General features: G+C 41.2%; 1 protein-coding gene across 5 annotated transcripts; it reads left to right on the top strand.

The window, feature by feature from the left end:
* The first annotated feature begins 178 nt into the window (after positions 1 to 178).
* vit (vitrin) lies at positions 179 to 22,738 on the top strand. 5 transcript variants are annotated; one of them, XM_085183313.1, is made up of 23 exons: positions 181 to 587; positions 5,634 to 5,714; positions 5,924 to 5,989; positions 6,368 to 6,524; positions 6,608 to 6,741; positions 6,818 to 6,895; positions 8,503 to 8,679; positions 9,188 to 9,232; positions 9,562 to 9,600; positions 9,692 to 9,742; positions 10,565 to 10,627; positions 11,139 to 11,201; positions 13,204 to 13,278; positions 14,732 to 14,797; positions 15,231 to 15,293; positions 15,783 to 15,836; positions 16,841 to 16,888; positions 17,357 to 17,422; positions 18,954 to 19,101; positions 19,187 to 19,290; positions 20,051 to 20,277; positions 20,367 to 20,880; positions 21,051 to 22,738. In XM_085183313.1, exons 2-23 carry the CDS (start codon positions 5,681 to 5,683, stop codon positions 21,227 to 21,229), a joined length of 2,451 nt encoding a protein of 816 aa, XP_085039439.1. In that variant the 5' UTR covers positions 181 to 587; positions 5,634 to 5,680; the 3' UTR covers positions 21,230 to 22,738. The 5 variants fall into 5 exon arrangements, with proteins under 5 accessions (XP_085039440.1, XP_085039441.1, XP_085039439.1 ...); XM_085183314.1 differs by lacking the exon at positions 11,139 to 11,201 and having other exon boundaries at positions 179 to 587; XM_085183315.1 differs by lacking the exon at positions 15,231 to 15,293 and having other exon boundaries at positions 180 to 587.
* The last annotated feature ends 1,174 nt before the right edge of the window (positions 22,739 to 23,912 follow it).

Genomic DNA, 23,912 nt, shown 5'->3' with positions numbered 1-23,912 from the left:
GTGTGTGTGTGTGTGTGTGTTTTTCTTACATGAGCTGTAGGGTACACCGCAACTGCATGTCAAAAGCCGCAAACCCCCAAAGTGACAGTGGATTTAACTTTGAAGTGTTTCCCAAACAGGTGTTGATCGGTTTATTTGTGGAGGAATGATTGCTCTGTTGAGAGATGACACACTCATCTTAGGTGGTTCATTTGTCAGCCAGGTAATCGGGATGAATGAGTTTTAGAACATATAGTCAGAATCATAGTTTTTCCCTCAGTGGGCATACTAAGGCAGTGCGTCATTTGATTCAGAGAGAGAGAAAGAAAACACTTGTCTGCGCGCTGTCTCGATGGCCCCGGGTTACTGGTCTTCTTCTGCTTGGGTGAAGAGCTGCAAGCCTGAAGTGGGACGGGCAAATAGGAGAAACTTCGCCCCCGTCCCGTTCTCCACTTTTAATGAGCGCTGCGCTCAGGCAGGAGAAAAACTCCAGGTGGAAGAGCGCTCGCACACGCGTTAAACTGTTTTTCAATGAAAGAGTAAGGATTCAGGAAACCTGCGCTGGGAATCACCCCTTTAAACCTCGGAGGATTATTATACCTAATCAGGTAAGCACACATCATTGCTCAGCGAGGATGGGAATTTTGAACACAGAGCTAACAAGCAGCTCCACATAGGAATTATTTAAACGACGCGCGTAATTGGCTTCCAACGCGTTTTAGTCCTATTTTTTTTTTCTGTCGGGGATTTTAAATCAACGTTGCATGTTTTTTGATTTGATTCGATTTTTGATTTTCATGTTATTTCATGAGAAAGTTGCATTAACAAGTTGCTTGAATAAACCTAGTGCTGCTTAAATTATTTTTTAAAGTTCTTTATATTTTCTTTTTAAATAAAATAAAACACAAAGATCTAAGTTACCCAAGCTTTTATCCTGAAAGGAATCATTCTGCCAGAGCTTTAAATTATTGCAGCTGCAAGAATCTTTCAGCTATTGAATTACTTTCTTGTACATTATCTTCTTATGTGTTATGTCTTTCTGTTCTGTTTGGTTTGAAACATACTGATTAAGGGCAGGTGGTCTCTATACAGTATGTCCAACAGCAGAACATAAACAGGCTCTGGCTTGCACTGAAGCCAGTGCCAAGAATTAAAGTAATTCAGCCTGTGCTGTGCTGGATAAACAAATAGTCAGCAGCAGCACAGCCCAAAAAGCTACAGAAATGACCTTGTAGAGACATGTTGGCTTTCCTTGGTGTCTGATTTTGATCTCTCTCTTATGGTTCCTTAGTTGGCTTGTTACTACAACACTTGGCACATCCAGCATGCTTACAGTACAATTCTGACACCTGTGAAGGGTGGGATTTAACACTGCCTGGCACGGGCATGCAATCACCCAGGAACTTGGTGAAAGCAAGTTCTCAACTGGTCGTGATATTTAAATAAGCCTCAGTCTCCTTCAGTGTGTACCCTTGTTGCATTTGCACAGGTCACTCCAGCCTAGAAATGTGGCACTGCTGAAAAGCAGAAGTACCTTTTACTTGGCAGAAGCTGCATTAGAGGAAAAAACAACAACAACTGTGTGCTTTCAGTTCAAAAAAAGCACTCTGAAGACTCAGATGCACCAGTCATAAGTGTTTGTGGTCTGTACCTATGCTTCCAAAACCTATTATGTGCTGGTCTTTGAAGTACCCACAGACAGCCACTGTTTACATTACATCCACTGTATACCTGTGCTGCTCCTGCAAGATGTGATTTTTTTTTTTCCTGCTTTATGCATTGTGAAAGTTTTCACAGCAGCTGAATTTTTTTTAATTTCACTAGCAACATCAGATTAGCTGGTTTTGTGCAAAACAGCTCGGCACTGTGTAATCTTGGTGAAGGCTGTTCGGTGCAGGTAATCCACATTGTAGTGACAGTGTTAGTTGAAATGGACTTTAATGCCTTAAACTATGTGAGCTGTCTGAGCTGCTTTGCTTTCTACAAAGTGAAAAAGGCTCATGCACAGAGCCTTTGTAGTGGCTGTGAAAATCACTTTGGTTTTTCTGTAGCTTTTTTCATACTTGTTACCATGTCAATGGTTTGTTTGATTTGTATCCCCACCCAGCTGAAATTAGATGCTGGAGATCCCAATGACGACCGAGAATATAGCTGATGCAACCTCAGAGGCAAAGCTAGGCTATTTAAATTACACATGTTTTATCTAAAGTTTAGGCGGACGCAAACTATAGGGCACTTCAGCAGTATGTAGGACAATTTGTTTGTGATTTGTCTCGATGCTAAATGTCTGAAAGTCCTTAAATAAGCATTCTCCAAAGCTATCTGAGCATGTGATAAGTTATCCAAAATCTTTGTTTATTTTAGCTTCTTTAATAGAGAGTGTGTTTGCGTGTGTGTGCGTGTGCATGTCAGCATGCAAGACTGTGTCTCTGCAAGTCTCTGAGGATTCACTATCTACTGTACAGGAAACTCCCCTAAGTGTTTGTCAAAGGATATCATTTGCCCACCATTTCATTGCCATGAAAAGGAGGCATTTAGACGCTCACACTAAGAACACAAATTTCAAATTATCATCATTTTTGTTTGTCATTCATTTTTTCCACTATGATCCTTTTTCTCAGTGAAGCATAGACACTAAATTACGTTTTTACTTTGTTTGATTGTTTTTTTAATTTGTTGCTCTAAATTTGTTAAATTGGGAGATTGCTGCCTTACACCTGATCTGTTTGATCAGCAGTAAGGCTTCATTTATGAAAGCGCACTTACTCACCTCTCCTCTTACTGCAGATCTCACTCCTGCACTGTAGATGCACATATCTGTCCCAGCTTGTTTCCAGCTTCGTTTTTCTTCACTCGGGAGGAAAAATTGTAGTCCCGACTGTGCATCAGTGATCTGCCTACCTGTCAAAGCACAGCACTGTGGAAAAACCATGTCAGTGCTCATGAATGCACTAAGGAAAGATCTGTTGATCTTAGTTTTTATTCAACAAGCTACACTGTTTTGTGCCACAACCTTTGTAGAGAGTTAATAGAGAGCTACGGAAGAGAATGGCTTGCGGTATCTTAGTACTCCAAGACTGTTACAAGGATATTTACACAGCATACCTAAGTTTGCCTGACAAGCACATCTTTCTTTAAACATGTGATGGAAATGCAGCATAGGATGGTGCTGAAGCAGTTGATAATTCACTCTTGAGTCTGTAAGAAATATTTTAGCATTCTGGGAAAATGTTTTCTCTTTTTGTAGGATTGAGATTAAAACATTGATATCACTTAACTGCAAAATAGTCAACATCCAACAATAATTTGGACTGAAGCTGGAAGTGAAATGGGTAAGGGCAGGTTGCCTGTATATTCATATAATTTAGTAACAGCCGTTTTCTGCATAATTAGATGATCAAACATATCATATTCTGCTTATTTTGAGTATAAGCTCATCTCTTATTCTTGCTGTTTTTGTCTCTGGAAAAAGAGGGAAAAGCCTTATATTCACACTTTGTCTTTTTTGATATGAAGTTGAAATCGCATGTCATATGACAGAAAGCTTTCTATGCCGATATAATTATCTTACTTTTATGATCAGAGCATATATGGGCATATAAGTCTGTATGTATCTTATTTAATCCTTAAGAGGTGGGCCAACCTCAACAAAGCTTTGCACAAACATTGTCACCCATATAGCAATCTTTAATAATTTATGTTTTTAAAAAACATTTTGTATAAATCCCAATACTTTTGATTTTTGTATTCATCCCCCTGTGAGTGTAAAATTGTGTTCTCTGTTTATATTTGTTTCACATGGCACATTAAACATACATAACCTAAAGATCACCAAAATTTGTATCTGTGGCAGAATTTTGTTCAAGTTATACTAAAGAAGGAATGAAGAATTTGAAAAACCATCCCAGGCCTGGCAAAAACTGCCTATAGGGTGGGTTTTTGCTGGTAAATATAAGGCTTGAGTCAGCAACCAGTTAGCTTAGCATAACCACTAGAAAGAGATGGAATTAGCTAGCTAAACAAAACCCAAATTAAGTCAAGTGATAACAAGAAAATAAGGTTTAAAGACTCTCTGAAACTTTGCTATCACTTTAGGATAGTTAAATAACCAGCCTGACTAAGTTTTGTGGTTCTGAGTTAACACACACACATGTTAAGCTATGCTACGTTAACCAGTAGCTAGTTCAGGCTTCATATTTTTACTTAGAAACATTAGCAACATCAATTTTCATGTCTAACCTCCAACAAAATAGCAGATAACTTTCCCATGTATCAAATTGATCTTGTAGCAATAATTAAAATGTGGTTATAAAAAAATCTTTAATCAAACAAGCCCATTACGACAAAAAGGAAGAAAGCCAGAGTTTATTTCCCCGGTTTTAGACCTCTAATCACAGGAATACCGCCGAGGCCAAAGTCTTCTTTCTCACAGAAGCCATTTTTCAAGTGGAATAGGTAAACACAGGCGTTCCTAATGACATTAAAGAAGGTTCTGTTATATTCAGGTACAGAGGCTCATTATTAAATGTCATGGCTAACACATGTGTTTACACACTATTTCATGTGAAAAATGACACAACTGAAAAAGGGTCTTTTCAGAAATGCTCTGTGAACCTGTGTGCTCAGTGTAGCCACAGTTTGACATGTTGTCAGTGATACCTCAGTATGTGACCTGAGGTAGTAGCAATCATCGACCAGTCAGGTGTATTTTTAAACACATGTTCTCATGTAATAGTTCTGCTAATATGCAGCACTTCACTTTAAAGAACATAGTTTTGACCCTGCTTTCAGAGGTCAGACATGACGCCACCCCTGTTAAGAGGTACATTATTCCTTTGGGAGGGAGACTTCAGTATGTAGTGCGGTCCAAAGCTCTTGTACACTGCATGAACAAGAATGTTGTGCATCCTAAAGAATCTCAGTGGTGGTCCATTTTATTTTAGACCTTGTTGTTGTAGTTACCACCAGTGCGATCTTTACTTTACAGTTGACAGTCAAAGTGCAGAATATCACCTTGCTTGGCGGTCCTCATCTGATCTTGTTAACGCAGGCTTCAACTTATGTCTTTACTTTGGACAGAATGACAGACAGTGAAAGAAATTTTCTTCTTACTGTAAACAGACAGTGTTCCAGACAAAGATCCAGCTTGATGTGGTTGCGGCTGTCAAACAAAGCCATCTGACTGAACATATCCCCCCATTCCAATCGCATTAAATTATGTCCGTGTGCGCTCTCTAATAGAGTCTGCCTCCACAGACTTTTACATGCAGTTTTTTTTTTGACTGTGCGCAGATGTTTGCTGTAAATCTTGAGACTTTTGCAACTGAAGAAACTAGAAAGAAATACTGACTTTAACTGATGTAAAGTGTCTGAGTTGACTGAGACAGTGCAATGTTCATCTGGCCACCTTGACTTTACAGGCAGTAGATGAGATACTCAGCTGTTTGTGTAGTGCCACTCCATAATCGGCCTGCTGTTTATCAAAAATGTTTGAGAGGGTGTGCCTCAGTAGCATGCATTTTCTCTGCTTTGTTCTTAGCAGACACAACATTTGTCATTCTCAGGCGTGTTGAGTGAAAAGTCCAAAGTTGCTTTCAGCAGGTAAGAGTAAAGTTTCAGTTTGACTTCCTTCTTCTCCTTCTGCCCTTGCAAAGGTTATACAAGAACGTCTGGCTAACGTGCTGAAACATCACTGTCCATCATGATCAGAGCATCACTCACTGCCATCTGCCTTGGTGAGCAACCCATTTGTGTGTCTGCAGGCTATACTGTTTTCAAATACATCAAGGTTGACTACTATAATATCTCCATCAGGCTTTCTGCACATTAACACCATCAAACAGCAGTCTCCTCTGTCATTGAGGTCTTGTGTGTACAGTAAACATACTGATGATTATGATCATTTGTCTGCTGTTACATGAAACTCCCTCTGCCTCACCCTCAGCGCTCCTCCTGTCGTACCAATGCTGGGCCAAGCCTAACGGACCAAAGAATAAGAAACCAAAGCAAGGTAGGCATCGTTGCCGAACAAGCCTCAGTGTCCTGCTTCAGTTAGGGGTCACTAAACAAGCAAAAATAAACCCATAATATTAAAGAATATTGTATGACTGCATTGGTTTGCAGGCAAAAAGCTGTGTTTATAGCAGCTGAGTTTAAAATTGGGTTGAAATGTGGGTTTTTACGCCAAACGTTTGTTTCTACAGCTTCTTACTCTATATATGTTAACGGTCAACATGTTGAAGTATAATCAACAAATACTTTCAAGGGATAATTTTATTCTTGATTAATCAATAAAATGTAAGTAAATGTTATGAAAGAAGCAAAACTGTCTGGAAATGAAATCTAAAAACATTATGATCCTGTCTTCCTTTTCTTCTTTCATTGACAGTGATTCCAGCTGTAGAGTGCGATGTCAGAGCAGGAAAGGTCAATCTCCCAGAGTTCATAGTAAAATGTCCCCCACGCTGTAGGGAAACCAGACAGCAAGTCTATGGGACAGGAGTGTTTGCCTCCATCTCCAGCATTTGCAATGCAGCCATCCACAGGTTAGCATTGGAGTGATGACTCTAAAAAAATGAATGGGTGAAATCAAAACTATCATTTAACAGTAAAAAATTGGTTTCCACAGTGGCGTAATCACCAACTCAGGAGGAAAGGTGATAGTGAGGAAGATGGCTGGACAGAATGTCTACAAAGGCAGCAACTCCAACGGCGTGCGCTCTCTGTCTCTGCCTAAATGGAGGGAATCATTCGTTGTCTCGGGTATAAAGTCAACAAGGTTAAATACAGTTCTTTAGAAGTCACTCTCCAGCTAAATGCCGACTTTGTTGTGTTTCAGAGGGCAAGCCTAAGAAGGGAGTCATCTACCCATCTACGCTGGATTACGTCCCTTCAAGACCGACCTATGTGAAAACAAGTGAGAGGAGGTTATTTTTACCCTCATAGCAAGTTTTTATGTGAATTCATGTTTTCATGCATGAGCTGAGAGAGTTTCAGATATAGAGTACCAGAAAAAAAGGATTAGTACCGTGCATTTTTTTTCTGATAATTTTATTAAGGAAACTTAAATGTTCTTTGGGTAAACTTCAAAGGTTCATACACTATATTACCAAAAGTATTCACTTGTCTGCCTTCACACACATATGAACTTGAGTGACACCCCATTCTTAATTCATAGGGTTTAGTATGATGTCAGTCTACCCTTTGCAGCTATAAGAGCTTCAAGCTTTCTGGGAAGGCTTTCCATAAGGTTTAAGAGTGTGTTTATGGGAGTTTTTGAACATTCTTCCAGAAGCTCATCTTAAAGGTTAGACATTGATGGTGAGGAGAAGGTGTGGCTCACAGTCTTCGCTCTAATTCATACCAAAGATTTTCAGGACTCTGTGCAGGCCAGTTAAGTTCTACTAAGAGTTCCTGTCACTGGAACTAAGGGGGTCGTGTCCAACTCCTGAAAAACAACCCCACACCAAAGTCCCACACCAAAATCCCCCCCCCCCCACCACCACCACCACCACCACCACCAAACTTTACACTTGGCCTAACCCAGACTCATCCATTGGATTGCCACATAGAGAAGCGTGACTCGTCACTCCAGAGAGCACAACTCCGCTGACAGTGGCAGGATGCTTTTCACCAACGCTTTGCATTGTACATGGTGATAGAAGACTTGGATGCAGCTGCTTGGCCATGGAAACCAATTATATAAGGCTCTCTACAAACTGTTCTTGAGCTAATCTAAAGGCCACATGACGTTTGGAGGTCTGTAACAACTGACTCTGCAGAAAGTTGGTGGCCTCTGCGCCTTATACGCCTCAGCATCCATTGACTCCGCTCTGTGATGCTACACGGCCTACTACTGCTTGGCTCAGTTGCTGTAATTTCCAATCACTTCTACTTTGTTATAATTATACTAACAGCTGACTGTGAAATATTTAGTTCATGAGTGCACTTGTTGCACAGGTGTGATCCTATCACAGGACCATGCTCGAGTCATTGAGCTCCCGAGAGCGACCTGTTCTTTTACAAATGTTTGTAGAACCAGTCTGCATACTTAGGTACTGGAATTTATATACCTGTAGCCACTGAGGTGATTGAAATGCAATTCTCAAACAAGCAGTGAAGGTACCAAATTTCTAAAGATAGATATTTTCATCTTTATTGTTATCTAATACTGGTGCATAGCATAAATTATCTGGTAATTGTGTTTACATTTAAATACTATTTAACTACCAAAATGATATTAAAATAAAGCATGTAGAACTTTTGCTTTCCAACCAAGTCTTGCACAGTATTAACCCTGATATCAAAGCATCTGTTGGCACCAGATCAATGCTTTCTGGGGACAAAAGGTTAGTAGATAGACATCCTGGCGCTTGACTTTGGCATGATGAGCTTTGCTCAGGCTGAGTGCTGCAGGCTGGTGAAGAATGTTAAGAATGCATTACAACACAGAAGTTACTGTAGACCTTCTTCCTCTCTATCCATCTTCATCGTGCACCACTGCCTTTGTCTGTTTTCTTTCAGATCAAAAGGAGACCACGATACCTCCTCCAACAAAAACAGCACCTGAACCCACCACAACAACTCCTGAACCAACCACGACCACTACCACCACACCGACTCCCACCACTGCTTCCACCACTACACCTCCACCCCCTACTACCAAGGCTCGACCCGTTGTACATAAAGTGAGGGAAGCAGGTGAATGAAGCAAACACTTAAATGACTTCTGTACCAAAAGTGAAATCGTTTGCAGTCGGTGCGCTGCCAAGTTGACATTAACTAATAACATTAGCAGTAGCTACAAATGCCAGAAGAAGCATTCATTAGTGTGCAGCTGACTAATAAAGTGTAATGATTGCAGATGGTAATTGCAAGCGACAACTGCAATTAAGACAAATTATATCTGCTCTGCGATGAAGTTAATATGATGCTGTTCAGTTACTAACAGCATATATGATCAGCAGACCTTTCATCGCTCTCATTAAATGAAAAGATTATCAGACAGTAATCACTGAGTCATCTGCCCCGTTTTGGATAGAAATACAGCGATAGTGAGTAGACAATGCTACAGTATCATAAGGTATGTGTGCAAATTACATGGGCTATGTGCCAGACAACCTTCCAGCTATTTCTCTCCCTTTCATTTTCTGTAACATTATCTCTCTTCACTCCATATCGGCACTCCATTTGTCTTTCTTCCATCCAGGCAGCATTCACCCATACCTTGCCCATGCGGCAGCTTCAAATTCAAGTAAGTAAAAGGAAGCAAAGAGGGACTGACAATATTTTTCTTTGTGGTGTGAGGGTTTCTGGTGGTGTTGCTTAAAGCTGCTTTAAGGTATGCAGGAATAAATATTCACATAAATATTGTCTCTTGAAGCCATCAGTGGTCATGCATTCAAACCAAGTTTGTCACTGTCAGTGGCAAACTTGTGTAGTGAAGTTCAGATCAGGGTTTACTGGGTCTACTGGGTTTATAGTCCATTCAAAATAATAAACAGTTCACTAATCTTTTTGGTAACCTACATGTAAACATAGGTTTATGTCTAAATTTGCCCACATTGTGTCATATTGTGTTAGGACAGTCACAGAGTGGTCAAAGAAAGAGTCCCAGCCAAGGTATGTGAACACTCTCACTCAGTGTGCAGCTCATGGAAAGTCTTTCAAGCAAGCAATTCAAATGTAACTAAACCATGGCATTTCTTCAAAGTATTCAGAGGAGGTTCCTATTCACATAGAGTTCCACAACGTGCCAGTGCAGGTAAACAAATTTTTAATTTTGATGTCTTCTATCTTATTCTACCTACATCCACATTTCCTCTGTCTTCCTTTACTTTGTTTTTTCCTGTTTCCTGTTTCCACATATGTTTTCAATAATTTTCTAACAACATCCAGACCGGATTCTGCTGTCCTGTTCAAGTAATGAACTATTTGAACTGCTACTATATTCAAAGTATATTGTGTTGGAAACTATTTAGTAGATTTAAAGGACTCTTGTCTAATGTGTTTACTCGCTTCATATTAATTTCACCTTGTGTTTATTGGCAAAATCCACTGGCTATCCTGAATGAGCCCCCAAATATTTTACAAGCTATAAAATGATGGCTCAGAGGAGCCTGCCGAATAAGATGGCACAAGACTGATGCAGGTCAGCAAATGTTTTGTTGGATTATTTGTGGAAATTAGTGCTGTCAGCGTTAATCTCGTTAAAATGACATAACTGCATTAATGTGGCAAATCTCCGTTAGCGATTTGCCGCGTTAATGCGGCCATGGCCTTAACGTCATTTTAACAGCACTAGTGGAAATAAAATTATTTGCAAAGATGGACTACACAGAAAAGGGAAAAGGAGGACCCTGAACCAACCACGGAGTGGAGCATAAGATTCAGGCCTCTTTTCTAAACTAACATTAGTAAGATAGACTAATAAAACCAAACCAAAACCAGGTAACTCCGAAGATGATAGATGCCCTGAGGGGGTGCGTTACAAACCTATCATATCATGAATAACATACAAATGTGGTGTCATTTTATTATATTCATGCTTTCTTGTTATATGTTTCTTTCTTCATTGTGGTCTCAGGTATACACAAACAAGAGCCAGGGTCGCCTGTCCGGAGGCAGCCATCCTCACCAGTTGGTCCAGGTCAGCCTTGTCATTAGCACCCACATAGACACATGTACAGAGCTACAAACAGGTAGGCTTGATGGAGCTGGTGGGGCTGGGGTCAAGAGAAACAGGGGTTACTGATGTCTTTGTTGGAAAAAGAATCCAGGAGAAGTATGAATGGTGTAAGTTTGACCCTGGTGTTGACACTCATAAGCTCCTGTGATCTTCATCCCAGGGTCACCACTAATCCGCTCTATCAAGCATCTCAGCTAACATTCCTTTCACGATAACTGCTGTTCTCTGCCCTCAGGCACATCCTCTTACTCATATTTTCATTTTCCAACATGAAAAGAGGCAAATGAGGAATAGTTACACCCAGCATATATCTTATTGTTTTCGATATCATGCTGTGGGCAAACTTCAGCTTCACTCAAAGCAAAGCAGCTGGGCTGTATTTGTAGATGAAGCCCCAGAACTGAAGCGCTCTTCTTTCCCCCTCCCTTTTCCTCTCTCTCTCCTTCTGCCTGCGTCTCATTGCTACAAATAGGTTTTAACAGGGTTCAGCCTGCCCAGCCTGAGCGAACTCCAACCATGAGCCAGTCCAACCCTGGTAAGTGTCTCCAGATCCAGAGTGGTAGTCGCAAAGTGCTCATGCAGGGAGACTGACGTAGTACATATACAGGTCAGATCAAACAGGGGAAGAACTATGGCAGTAAAACCCTGTTTGAAATGTTTTAAAAAGCAGCACTAATGTTTACCGTCTGTGGGACGCCATGGTTCAATGCATGAGCCTGCTTTCTATAAAAGAGGTGTGGAAATCAAAGATGCTCAACTTTCACCGTACCCAGCAGTAAAGAATGAAGTTTATATACCTTAAAGGCGAGAGATGATATAATATCACTGTCATGCCATATTTATGCCATATTTTCACAAAGTCCAGAATAACTTTCAGTTTGAACTAAGACCAGGATGAGAAATGTGCTCTGTCAGTACAGTAATAACAATGTATGACAGATCCCATCTGGTCTGGGGTCTTCCCCTCCCTTGTAAATACTTTGAGAAAGGAAGGGAGAGATGAAAGCAGTAGCACCAAGTGGCCTTGTGCTGCTCCCAGAGAGACGTCTGAGCCAGTCCGCAGTGCTGCAGGACCTGGGTCCGCTGAGTAGCTTGTCAAGAATAGAAAGCTCTTTGCCATTCAAACCAGGCGAGGTTTGGCTCACTGAGGAATGTGCCTCTGTTTTTCTTCCGAGGAATACAAAACCATGGATCCCTAAAATTATACACATTTTCCTAAAGTCCAATTTAAATGATGTCTGATCATAAGGTTTGATGATCTGAGGTCAAACCTAAACCCACTGAGATGTTGATCAGTGCAGAAAAGGGGTGTTAAGTTTGGCATTTGGTGAGAATAATGCAATTTTTTAATTTATTGAATCCCTGAGGGGAAATTCTTTGAGCTGGAAGAGGTCAGAGGTGAGGATCGGCCTCACAGCAGACCCCCTGGAGCCGGCAGGGATTCACTGTCTTTCTCAAGGACACACTTGAAAGGTAGATGCTTGCTGACTTTGACATTTCGGACTATGATTTATGAGCTGAAGGGTTTTCTCCGCAGTCGCTTTGCCACCCTGCTGCTTCAAACAGATGTTTGAATTTATCGGTCACACAAGTGAAAAAGTTTTGATCCAGCTGAGCCTTGTATGTGTCGGCTTTCACACCCACAAAGATCCATTCTGTCCAATGGGCCTCTTCCAACAAGTCTCATGCAGACATGTTAGTAATGCTTCAGAAATACCATACAATACCCAAAGTGAGAATGAGTGACCCCCGGGCCCGTGGTGACCGTCTGCCCGTGGTGATCGCTGAGGTGGCTATGATCTAGAGAGTTAAACTCAATCCTTATAAAGCACCTACTTCATTAGAAAAAATAACACTGCTGTCTGCTGTATAGCGCTGGTCCTTTGACCAGCACCAGATTAGCCTAATCTCTGCGTCCTACTATCTACACTGACCCTAGTTTGACACCAACTTTAGAATAATACTCCCACGCTTCACTGGACGGCATGCTGGGCTCTCCCAGCCCGTCCTGGTCAACAAAGGCCCTGCTTACTGGCTGCCACTGGATGGGAACCTCAAAGCCCAGTCTGTGTGTTTGTGTAAGCTGCCCATCCACCACAGAGAGGGGTTAGCTGAAGTGTGTTGTCATGGCTCAGTCAGTATAAACAGATGAAATGCACTGTTATGGTTTTGCTCCTCTGTAAGGGATTCTGGCAATAAAGCCTATTTCAATTAACCTTATGAGGCTAGTTAATCTGATCAGTGTTGTTAGCTGCTCTGTAAGTAGAAACCTTGTGTGAATGCAGAAGATCCAAACATTTTTTATCTTCCTTTTTCTCTTTTCCCTTAAGGAAGAAAGAAAAATTGCTAAACTTTCCTAAAGCAGGCTTTGGTCACTCAGTCTGTGTCTGAGTGGCTCCTTCATGTTTACTGTCTGACTCAAGGCTAAACATCTTGTCCAACCTCCACAAATAAAGTGGTTTGTGGAGTCACAAGTATGCACCTCCCCGATGCTTGTCCTGAATGCAGCTTTCTAATCTTCTCACCCCTCCGTACAGCTTTACCCAGAAGGGATTGGCCACTCCCCTCTTTTCCTCATCCCGATTGGTTCCCTGGAGCTCGCCGACCAGCAGGTACCAAGCACAAAGGCAAACAGATAAATCAGGCTCCATGTGGAAATTATAAATATTTTCTAAACTGACTAAACATTGATTGGTGTTCAAAGTAATCAAGCAACTCCATCCTTTAAAGATCTCTTTAAAAATGTTAATAAAACCTGAAAAACCTGTGAAGCACATGAATCTATTGGCTACTATGAAAACCTTTACATATAATGAATTTTTAAAATGATCACATTAGGTTAGAACAATTTTAGAGGTGCTGATTTATAGAAAAACTGCAAAAACACGAAAGCTGTTTTATTTCTGGTGGTTCACTTTGCCAAATATATGATGTATCATACTGTTAGAATTATCTGTAGCAAATAATTATGTTACTAATTATTTGATGTAGGTAGGCTCATACCTATAAAGTTACCTTTTTGACTTCTAAAACATGTGTTACATTTTATGCATAAAGATGTGTTTAGCCATCCATTGTTTTTCAAGTAGGCAAGTTGAAGTACCTTTTTCCTTAAAAACTAATACAGTTTTAACCTTAATGAGTACACTGAATCTCGGGAAGAGCATATTTACTGGCAACAAGTTGTATGGACCTACGAACAATTCTATTCAGACTTAAAAACCAATTAAATGTGTTGCAGAGTAACATACTTTACTTAATTCAAAGACACTTTTACTTTGAGTATTTACATTTTATGACACTTTTACTTTGACAAAGGGAAATGTACTTTTTACTCTGCTTCATTTATCTGACAGATCTACTCACAGGTTGTTTTATAGCAGATCAGGACTTTAAAATATGTTGTGATTTTTTTGTGATTTGTGACATTTACTACATAGAGGAAATTTTTCCAGTGCCATAAATGTCACCTGACAGTATATGGGATGGTCCACCTGCAATATTTCATCATGAGTAAAAACAGTGTAAGGTATAAAGATAAAACCTGATAGAGCCCAGAGATCAGAGTTTTCCAGAAACATTGACATTAAGCAAGAGTAAAAAGGCTTTATGCAATAATGTCATGACCAATAACTCAGTGCAGATGCCCCATTAACACACCTTTATTGATTTATTGAGACAATTTTACATGCAGAAGCCATTTGTATCATTACCAGGAGCACCTGTTGGTGCAGGAACAGGTTGCTGTTGCTCATCATGGTGCAGACTGTCATCCAGCAGTGTTCTGTGCTCTTTTAAATGCAGTCGAAGCTTATGTAAAGCTGTTACATCACCTGATGCTTCTCTTACTTATACAATGTAGTTGCATTCAATGAAACTTGCACATCAGAGTTCCAGTTGAATGACCTCGATCAACTAACTGTCAGATCTGGGGTGCCCACATGGGGTAGAATTAATGCTGCAAATGTTCACTCTAATTAGCTAATGAGAAGATAATTATTCTGAGCAGCTTGTATGTAGCTCTTTTTTCTGCTCATGCCTCCACCTTCTCTGCTGTACATTCAGATGTAAGTTATGCAGCTCCAGACTCAGGATACGCTTGGGGTGAGACCGGCACACCTGAGGTTACAGGTAAGTCGGCTTTCTTTCTGTCTTTATTGGCCTCTTTACTGCAGGCTACTACACATTGTATGCATTTGTGTTGCATGTGCTAACGTAGCATGCTCATGTGACTGATACAGTTTGGTATCTGCTGACCATGTATGTGTTGAAATTGACTCCATGTGTAAGTACATGCAATGTGTCTCTCGGGACATTATGTTTACATGCCATCTGCCTGCCATATGGGAGACTCTTTGAAGTGAAAAAGAGAAGAGAGCTGGGCAGGTTTATTGTGCATGTGAGAGCGAAATAATGTGAGGTGATAATTCTGCATAAAGCCATTGTTTTCACTGGTCTGGGATGGGTTGGGGAGAACATACCAACCAATCACAACCATGAAAATGTGTGCTTCTCCCTCTGAAGTTCTGTCCATACTAACGGGTCTCAAAACATCCTCCTCTAGCTCGGGATTACAGGCCTGATATCTCAGAATATGAGCGCTGGTATTATAACCTTGGACAATACCGTAAGTGTTTTCCTATTATTTCATTTTTGGGAACTAACAAGCCTTCCGGTTTGATGTTGTTAAATGAGCAGGTTGGGATCATGTAAAAGCTGTTTTTACATGTACGGGAGTAACTTTGTATGCAGAGCGCAGCATATTTCACAAAAATGTTGAACTTTTCATTGAAATGCTTTGAAGAATGAACACATTTTATTTGTTTTCTTTCACACTAAAAATACACTTACAATACGGCCCAGTGACAGAACACAAAAGGGCGTGCAAAAAGATTACAGGCCCTGGTTCCGTCTGTTTGAAGACACAGCCGAGCATCCGAATCCAGAGGGATATGGTTTGGAAAACCGAGTGGCTTAACCATTTTCAGGGTGTACCACAAAAATAGCACCACACATCCAACCAAATGAAACATGGAGCCAGTAAGGACAGGCTGTAATGCTGGTGTGGTTTTGTCTTGTGTGTCATGGTTCACCATAACTGACAATTTACTTTCAGTGCAGCGACCTGCTGACTCGGATCGTAAAATAATGGATACGGCCAACACTAAAGGTGAGGAGGGGTTAGTATGACTGCAGCTGTTTGCATCCAGGACATGTATCCATCCATCTATCTTTAAAAAAAAAAACCCAAAAAACCACTTTAAAATAAGGCTGTGCGATATGACCAAAATCTCATATCCCGATATAAGAATTCAATCGTATGATAACGATATAAATCACAAAAATGTAACATTTTCTGTAAATTCTGTGAATCTCGGGCAGCTCGACTTGCGGGAAGTGTTTCCAGCTGCGCGTCATGTAGCTGGAGTCGAGTGTTTTAACAGATGCATGAAACGATACATTTTTAGACATAAGTTGTAAAGGCCGCCGTTTTCTTTGTGAGTATTTATTACACCGAGTGCTGCGGGGAAAAGCCTGTTCTAACGTTTGAGTCTAAGGTTTATTTTTTAGCACCTGGCGGCTCTTTTTTTTTTACTTCTCATCCGTAGATAATCTGCTCTTTCACGTGATTCAGTTTATTTTCTCGACAGGATCTTGAGCTTTATTGTGAAAGGTTTACGTGGTACATAAACACGCGGACACGCGATGCTGTTACCGTCGTTGTTGCTAACCACAACGCATAAAAACAGGCGCTTGTCCGTCTGCAGTGTGGTTATATTAAATATAACAGAAAGAGAGAACTTTAAGAAATTAATATAGCCACTACAGTGACCATCAAAACGATGGAAAAATATTGCCGTAAACAGTTTATTTTGCAACACCACGAAACAAACGATGGCGTAAAATGAAACGATAGACGTTTTTATATCGTCATCCAATATATATCGTTATATCGAACAGCCCTACTTTAAAAAACAGAAAGTGACACAAAGTGCTGTATATTGAAACTAAATAATAAAAATACATAAGATATGTCATTAGCTCAAGTTAAAAGATGTTTCTGACTTCTGCTGTTTTCTATATGGGATTTGTGTTGAGTGTTGTGAAATTGTTACCTGCTGCTCTGCGATAAAAGTGCGCTAACGCTGAGCTTGTGTGATGTCATCTGTGCAGTGGAGCCGGTGGACGCCTGGAATCCAGAAGCCCCACCTTATGAATTAGGTAAGATTGCTTGTCCGCTCCCCTAAAACAGTCGCTTTGCCAGTCAATCCCGAGTTCTGTAAATACAAACCACTCTGACGCCATCCACGGAAGAGCATCTGGATTTCTGCTCAGCCTGTAATTGAAGGAGTCGAATGGTGTGGTTGTTTGAGGGTAAAATCGGTTGCTGTTTGGCTCGATATTTGCCACAACAAATACTGGCCAACGTTTGGCGACTCCAGAAAATGGGCAGCTGGAAATTTTTACCAAACAAACTACCGGGTTTATTCTACAAAAGCAGACATGTGCTCTCGCTCCATTACAAAGCATGAATGCATTGCCTTGGATCTTATAAATATTATTGGACTAAAAAGGACGGGTTTAGTTATGCACTCAATTATTTTTGTAACATTTCTTCTTTCCTGGAATAAAAGAATATAGGGTATTTGTTTATTAGCTAAAATGTTCCTTTTGTTTCTTGATTTCCAGGCTTCAGTGTGAGGGAGCAAGAACCTCTCCGCAAAGCTCCTGAGCCTGTGTCACAGGGAAACCCGGGTAAGGTCCCCATACTGCTTCAATGAAACTGTAGCGAGAAGTGTTTGTGTTTTTCAATGTATGCACTCCGTGAATTATTGAGGGATAACACACATGTTAAAGAGACATCTTTCCTCATAAAACCCCATAAAACCCTAACCCCAACTTAAATACATGTAAATGCATCAATTTTATACATTTGTGGTGAAGTCTCCTAACAATAAAATCCAGAGCTTGTTTAATTTGGCCTTACAGTTGTGGTGCTAAATTTGGGTGTCCTTTGGGGCAGATAGTTGAAAATACAGCCCACACTTTCAGTTGCATTTTCTGTATAAACTAAGTGGCCACTTTGTTAGGTACACGTGTCCAAGTGCATATTGATGCAAAGATCTAAGCAGCCAGTCACAGCACAGAACTGCTGAGGTGAGCGCTAATAATCTATTTTCAACATTGCATAAAGTCTCTTGATCCACTGCTTTGATAGAAACACCTGCTTAGCTGCTCATTACTATAAAGATTAAATCAGCCAATCACATAGCAGCAATTCAGTGCATCTAGGCATGAAGATAAGGGCAAGACCACCTGCAGAACTGATCAGACTGAACATCAGAATGGGAGAGAGTGATTTTAAACATTGCATGGATTTTGGCATCAGATGGGCTGGTCTGAGTATTTCAGATGATCTACTGAGATTTTCCTACACAATCTTCTCTAAGGTTTACAGAGAATGGTACAAAAGAGAGAAAATATCGAGTGAGCAGTGGTTCCCTGGGAGAAAATGTCTTGTTCACGTCAGAGGTCAGAAGAGAATGGCGAGACTGCTTTGAGCTGACAAGAAGGCAGCCTAAATGCACAAAGAGTCAAACCTTGAAGCAGATGGGCTACAACAGCAGAAGACCACACCGGGTGCCACTCCTGTAGGCTCAAAGCAGGAAAACGGAGGCTATAATTTGCACAAGATCACCAAAATTGGATAATAGAAGATGGGAAAACTGCTGATTTCTTCCTGACATTTAGATAGCAGAGCTGTATTTAGTATGCAGGATAAGAAAGCATGGATCCATCCCGCTACATGTCAGAAGATCAGGCTGCTGGTGGTGTAATAGTGGTGGTGGTGGTGGTGGTGGTGGTGGTGGGGGGCACTTAGAACCAACTAGCAGTCACTTAAACACAACAGTCTACTTGAGTGTTGTTGCTTACCACGTCTGTCCTTTTATGACCACAGTGTACTCATTCTCTAACACACAACATAACACACAGTGTCACAAAGCTCTAACATGAACATGACAGTGAGTTCACTGTACTCTAATGGCCTCCACAGTCACCATATGTCAATCCAATAAAGCAGCTTTGAGATGTGTTGGTGCAGGAGATTCACATCATGGATGTGCAGCAACTGTGCGATGCTGCCGTCTCAATAAGGACCGAAATGTCTGAGGAATATTTCTAGCTCCTTCTTGAATCTGTGTCATGAAGAATTAAGGCCGTTCTGAGTGTATAGTTGTAGTTACCTCATGATATTTGGATCTAATAACATGAATTTGTGTAACAGATTGTAAGGTGGACCTGGCCTTTCTGATGGATGGGAGCTGGAGCATTGGAAAGCGGCGTTTTAAGATCCAGAAAGACTTCCTAACTGAGGTGGCTCAGACCATCAATGCGGGTGTGGCAGGCCCCATGATGGGCATCATCCAATACGGGTAACCTCTTTGTTCTTTTTGTGTTATCTTGTACTAGCTTTGGATGACAAAAAATAGTGTAACTGCTGGTTGTCTTGTCTCGAAGAGATGACCCTGTGACAGAGATCAGTCTGAAGACTCACTCCAGCTCCAGAGAGCTGAAAGCAGCCATAGATAAGATTGTGCAGAAAGGAGGCCTCTCCAACGTGGGTAAGCGACCCTCTGCGTCAGCTGCCAGCCTACACAGCACATGCCTACAAATACAAGTGTGAAAGGGAAAGGGGTGCAATTATCGCATGGTTTACTAGCCAGGCACATTTTCACATGCAAGTATAGAATTAAATCTAAATTTGCTGCGAGACAGTGTTAGCGAAATTACAGTCCTGATCCTGTAGGCCGTGTTTTTCCTCTGCTCTGACCAAAAAGCGCTCGGTTTTAGCAGCCCGGTTAAGGGGCAGCTTTCAGAGAGCATTTGCGGTTTTTCTGCTTTGGTTGGTGCGTCAGCATGCATCCACTGCCACATGTGCCTTTATGACTTGCTAAATTTTGCATGCCGATCCAAATAGTGTTTGCGTTTGCCCAGAAGTGCTCTCTAATCTTATAACAGTGTGAGTGGCTGTAAAACTTTCTAGTCTCCAGCAGAGCCTTTGTTAAGACCACCGACGAGACTGTAATAGACTAAATGATAGGTATCCACATTTTTGTGATTATGCACAGTTTGAGCAATGCATCCCATAGAGAAGCAAAATATATGTACTTTACTATGTAAAGTTTTTATATGGCATTCAGTATTTTCTGTATAAAAGTAAATTTTGTGTCATTTTATAGTCGAGCCTATTATTTACATAAAGGATGAGTTTAAGCTTTGTGATTAAATGACTGTTTTTATACTCCTCAGATTTCTGTCCCAGACTTGCATATACAGTAAAACCATTAAGAATCTCCCCGTTGCCCCCTGGTGTCTTGACAGGAAAAGCCCTCCACTACATCAACAAGCACTACTTCAGTGATGCCAATGGAAACCGAGGAGGAGCTCCAAACGTGGCTGTGATACTAGTGGACGGTTGGCCCACAGACAAGGTGGAAGAGGCATCTCGACTTGCACGCGAGTCCGGCATCAACATCTTCTTCGTCACCATCGAGGGTCCCGACGACAATGAGAAGCAGAACCTTGTCGAGGCCAACTTTGTTGACAAGGTAGGTGACACGCCGTCTCAGAGGTGTGTCTTTGCTTCGTGATAGAAATCAAAGCAGTTTAAAGCACGGTGTGTTGTTTTGTTCCGCAGGCCGTGTGCCGGACGAACGGCTTCTTCTCGCTTCCTGTGAACAGCTGGTTTGCCCTGAGGAAAGCAGTGCAACCCCTGGTGAAGAGAGTGTGCGACACAGACCGCCTGGTGTGCAGCAAAACCTGCCTCAACGCCAACGACATCGCCTTCGTCATAGATGGCTCCAGCAGCGTGGGGACCGGCAACTTCCGCACGGTGCTGCAGTTTGTGGCCAACATCACGCGGGAGTTCGAGATCTCAGACACGGACACGCGGGTCGGGGCTGTGCAGTACACCTACGAGCAGAGGCTGGAGTTTGCCTTCGGCCAGTACAACAACAAAGCCGAGCTGCTGAACGCCATCAAGCGCATCAACTACTGGAGCGGCGGGACCAGCACCGGTGCTGCCATCACCTACGCAGCAGAGCAGCTTTTCAGCAAATCCAAACCCAACAAACGCAAGATCATGATTGTCATCACGGATGGACGCTCTTATGACGATGTCAGGGCGCCGGCACTGGCGGTCCATCGCCAAGGTCAGACATAATCTGTAACAGAATCTGAAAAATAAGGCTGAAGTTAAGGATCAATGATGCAAACAGTTGTTTTCTCTGTTGTGTGTCAGTCGACAGTTTGGTGTCAATTACTGTCTGTTTGATGTGAAAAACAGTGTGTGTGTAATCTGCTCTCCCTTCTCATGATCTAGGTGTGATTGCTTACTCCATCGGCATCGCCTGGGCAGCCCAGGATGAGCTGGAGTACATCGCCACAGACCCTGACAAGGAGCACTCCTTCTTCGTGGATGAGTTTGACAACCTCTACAAATTTGTACCAAAGATCATCCACAACATCTGCCAGGAGTTCAACTCTCAGCCCAGAAACTGAGGACGTACGTGCCGAGAGGCCTGTCCGGATCCGAGGCTTTAGTAACAGAGCACTGCTGGTAAATTTACTCACTCTGTCGCCCAGATGGCAGTGCTAGATTGGCTGCAGTGCCCCATATTTGAAGAGGGAGGGGTTTGAATGTAGGTGGGGGCAAAAATACATGAAAAAGAATTTTTATCCCAAATATTCAGATGGTGCTAATGTTAAAGGATTGGCACGCAGTGTGACAATCTGACATCACAGCTGTAGTGTGGTGCTAGCTGTTTTCTGTCTGGAGACAAGTATTTAACAGTCGGAATAGCACCAGTAAGTCATCCATTATAAAGGTTTTATAAGTTGCTACTTGTCTTATTAATGCTAGAAAATTTACTAATGCTTTACAGAATGCCTAATCTTTCATACTTGGTATGCAAGAAATCTGTTTGTAAGCAAGCATGGCTTCAGGGTACATTTTAATCCATCTAGGTGCAAGTACAGCAAGACGGTTGAAAACATGTGAAGTGCGACGTCCCAGTTGTATGCATACTACATGCAAAAGTAGCAAGTGGGCAAGCACAGACAGCGAGCCAAGCTGGAAAGAACAAGCCAGCATTTGGGTTGCCAGGTTGTGATATTTCCTCCTAGATGGCGCTTTATCTCCTTTAGCATGAAACTTTTGTCAAACGAGAAAAAAGCTGCACAACAAACGCTTCAATTAGCAAGTTCTCCATGTTAAGTAAATATTTAATAATCTAAAATTGTGACCTCAAACTTATAAAAGGCATAAAAGGATATTAAAAGACCATTTCCACTGCTTGTCAGGCCTAATGTTATGTTTAAAACTGGGCATTAGTACATTATTCATTAACATTAGTGTAGCGCTTTTTGTGTGACTTGTAGTGCCTTTTTGAAGCGTGACTTAGTGGGAAACAAACATACTGTAAGACTGTCTTTCTGGGGTATGGTGCTTGCAGAGAAATGTAGATTTAAAGCATGCCTAGCACTTCCTCTTATGGCTTAAAAACCTTCATAAACCTAATAGCGCGGTGCTTTTTACAATTCTCTGTAAAGAGAAAATTCTGTATTAGAGTTGGTCCATTTTAATCTTCCTAATAGGAGAGATTTGATCGTAGGAACATTGTTTGGGTTCCTAAGAGACTAAGGTGCTGAGATGATTTTTACATGTAACCAAAAAGTTGAGGTGAAAGGCAAAGCAACAACACGGATGTGGACTTGTGTGAAAAGTAAGCTTGTTTATCTTTGTAAAGAGTGACGGCAGATCCCAAATTTGCTTCTTATCAGGAATAAAAGCAACTCATGTTAATCTTTATTTTCTAACAGTGCTCGCTTCTAATATTGCAGTTTTGTTGGAAGAGTATTTATGATTTTATCATTCTTATGCCCTGTTTGTACATATGCATATTCAAGAAGCCTATCACTAATAATGTTCAGATAATTAATCTGTATTTTTTGGGCAATTTTTAATAAAATAAAGAAAATGAAGAGAACCTAAAGTGCCTTTTTTATTGCAGTTTGTTAAAACTTCACTTTTCAGACTGCTTTCAGTTTTTATTCATTGAAAACAAACCTCATGAAGTCATAGGGAAAAAGAACGTCTGAGGTTTTACGTATCAGGACATAATAAGTCATCTGATTGTTTAAATAAACCTCAGATGACTTACAAAACAGGACATATTATTCTATGCCATTATTTATTTTGTCAAAATACAGACGTACTGTTGAAAAAAAAAAAATTAAGTGCACTCCTGCTCCTTCTACAGGAATTAAAAGGAGAAGTAGGTGCTGCTAATCAAATGGTCATCAGCAAGTGTGAGCATCTCTGTGAAAGCAGAGGTTTGGGCAGTTTGCTGGTCTGGAGCATTCAGATGTGTGCACAGTGCCACAATAGGAACGACATCAGAAATTAGTTTAAAGAAGCAATTGTTGCCCAACCGGATTTAATATATCCCAGATTGATGGGAATATATTATAGGCCTTGCCCAAGAAATTTCTAGTTAATCATTTGACAGTAAGAAAAGCTATTCACAAGTCGAAAACATGGGATGGCTGTGGCTCAAGAAGCAGCGCAGGTTATCTGCTAATTAGAAGTTTGGTGGTTCAATCCCTGCCTGCTCTCGTTTGCATGCCACAGTATGCAAATTGCTCTCCAATCCAATCATCATACTGTGAATGTGTGTGACTGCTAGGTAGAAAACACTTAGGTGTAAGGAAAAAAGTGTTCGCATGAGTGGGTGTGAATGAGGCATGTTGTGTAAAGCTGTCAATCTTCCCAGAATTAGATGTCTCAACAAATTCACCCCAGGGTCAGAGAGAGAAACTGCCAAAGAAGCTTTATGTCAGGCTCTACAGGCCTCAGTTAGCGTGTTAAATGTTAGCGTGCCTGACAGTATGATTAGAAAACAGCAGGGCAAGTATTGGTTGTTTGTAAGGGTTGCCAGGAGCAAGCCTCTTCTCTTCTGAAAAGAATGTGGCAGCTTGGCTTTTCAAAATTCTGCAGAGTCAACCAAAAAACACAGTTGGTAAAAATCTGAATCAACACTTCACACCAAGTGTCAAGCACGGTGGGGGAGGGGTGATGAACTGTGGTTGTTGCAGGTACAGGACCAGAGCACCTTGTAGTCAAAGAGTCAATTAGGAGGTCCTCTATATACCCAAGTATGCTAGAGTTTAATGTGAGGCCATT

This window comes from Neolamprologus multifasciatus, chromosome 13 (genome assembly GCF_963576455.1).
Source record: "Neolamprologus multifasciatus chromosome 13, fNeoMul1.2, whole genome shotgun sequence".
Classification (NCBI taxonomy): domain Eukaryota; kingdom Metazoa; phylum Chordata; class Actinopteri; order Cichliformes; family Cichlidae; genus Neolamprologus; species Neolamprologus multifasciatus.
The sequence above is the reverse complement of the archived record's forward strand: the minus strand, read 5'-3'. Positions and strand labels throughout refer to the sequence as shown.

Excerpts from the sequence above, each read along its gene's own strand:
- vit (XM_085183313.1), top strand. The coding sequence starts at position 5,681 with ATGATCAGAGCATCACTCACTGCCATCTGCCTTG. Across the intron at positions 5,990-6,367 it reads GAATAAGAAACCAAAGCAAG|TGATTCCAGCTGTAGAGTGC; the intron begins GTAGGCATCGTT and ends TTTCATTGACAG. Across the intron at positions 11,202-13,203 it reads CATGAGCCAGTCCAACCCTG|CTTTACCCAGAAGGGATTGG; the intron begins GTAAGTGTCTCC and ends CCCTCCGTACAG.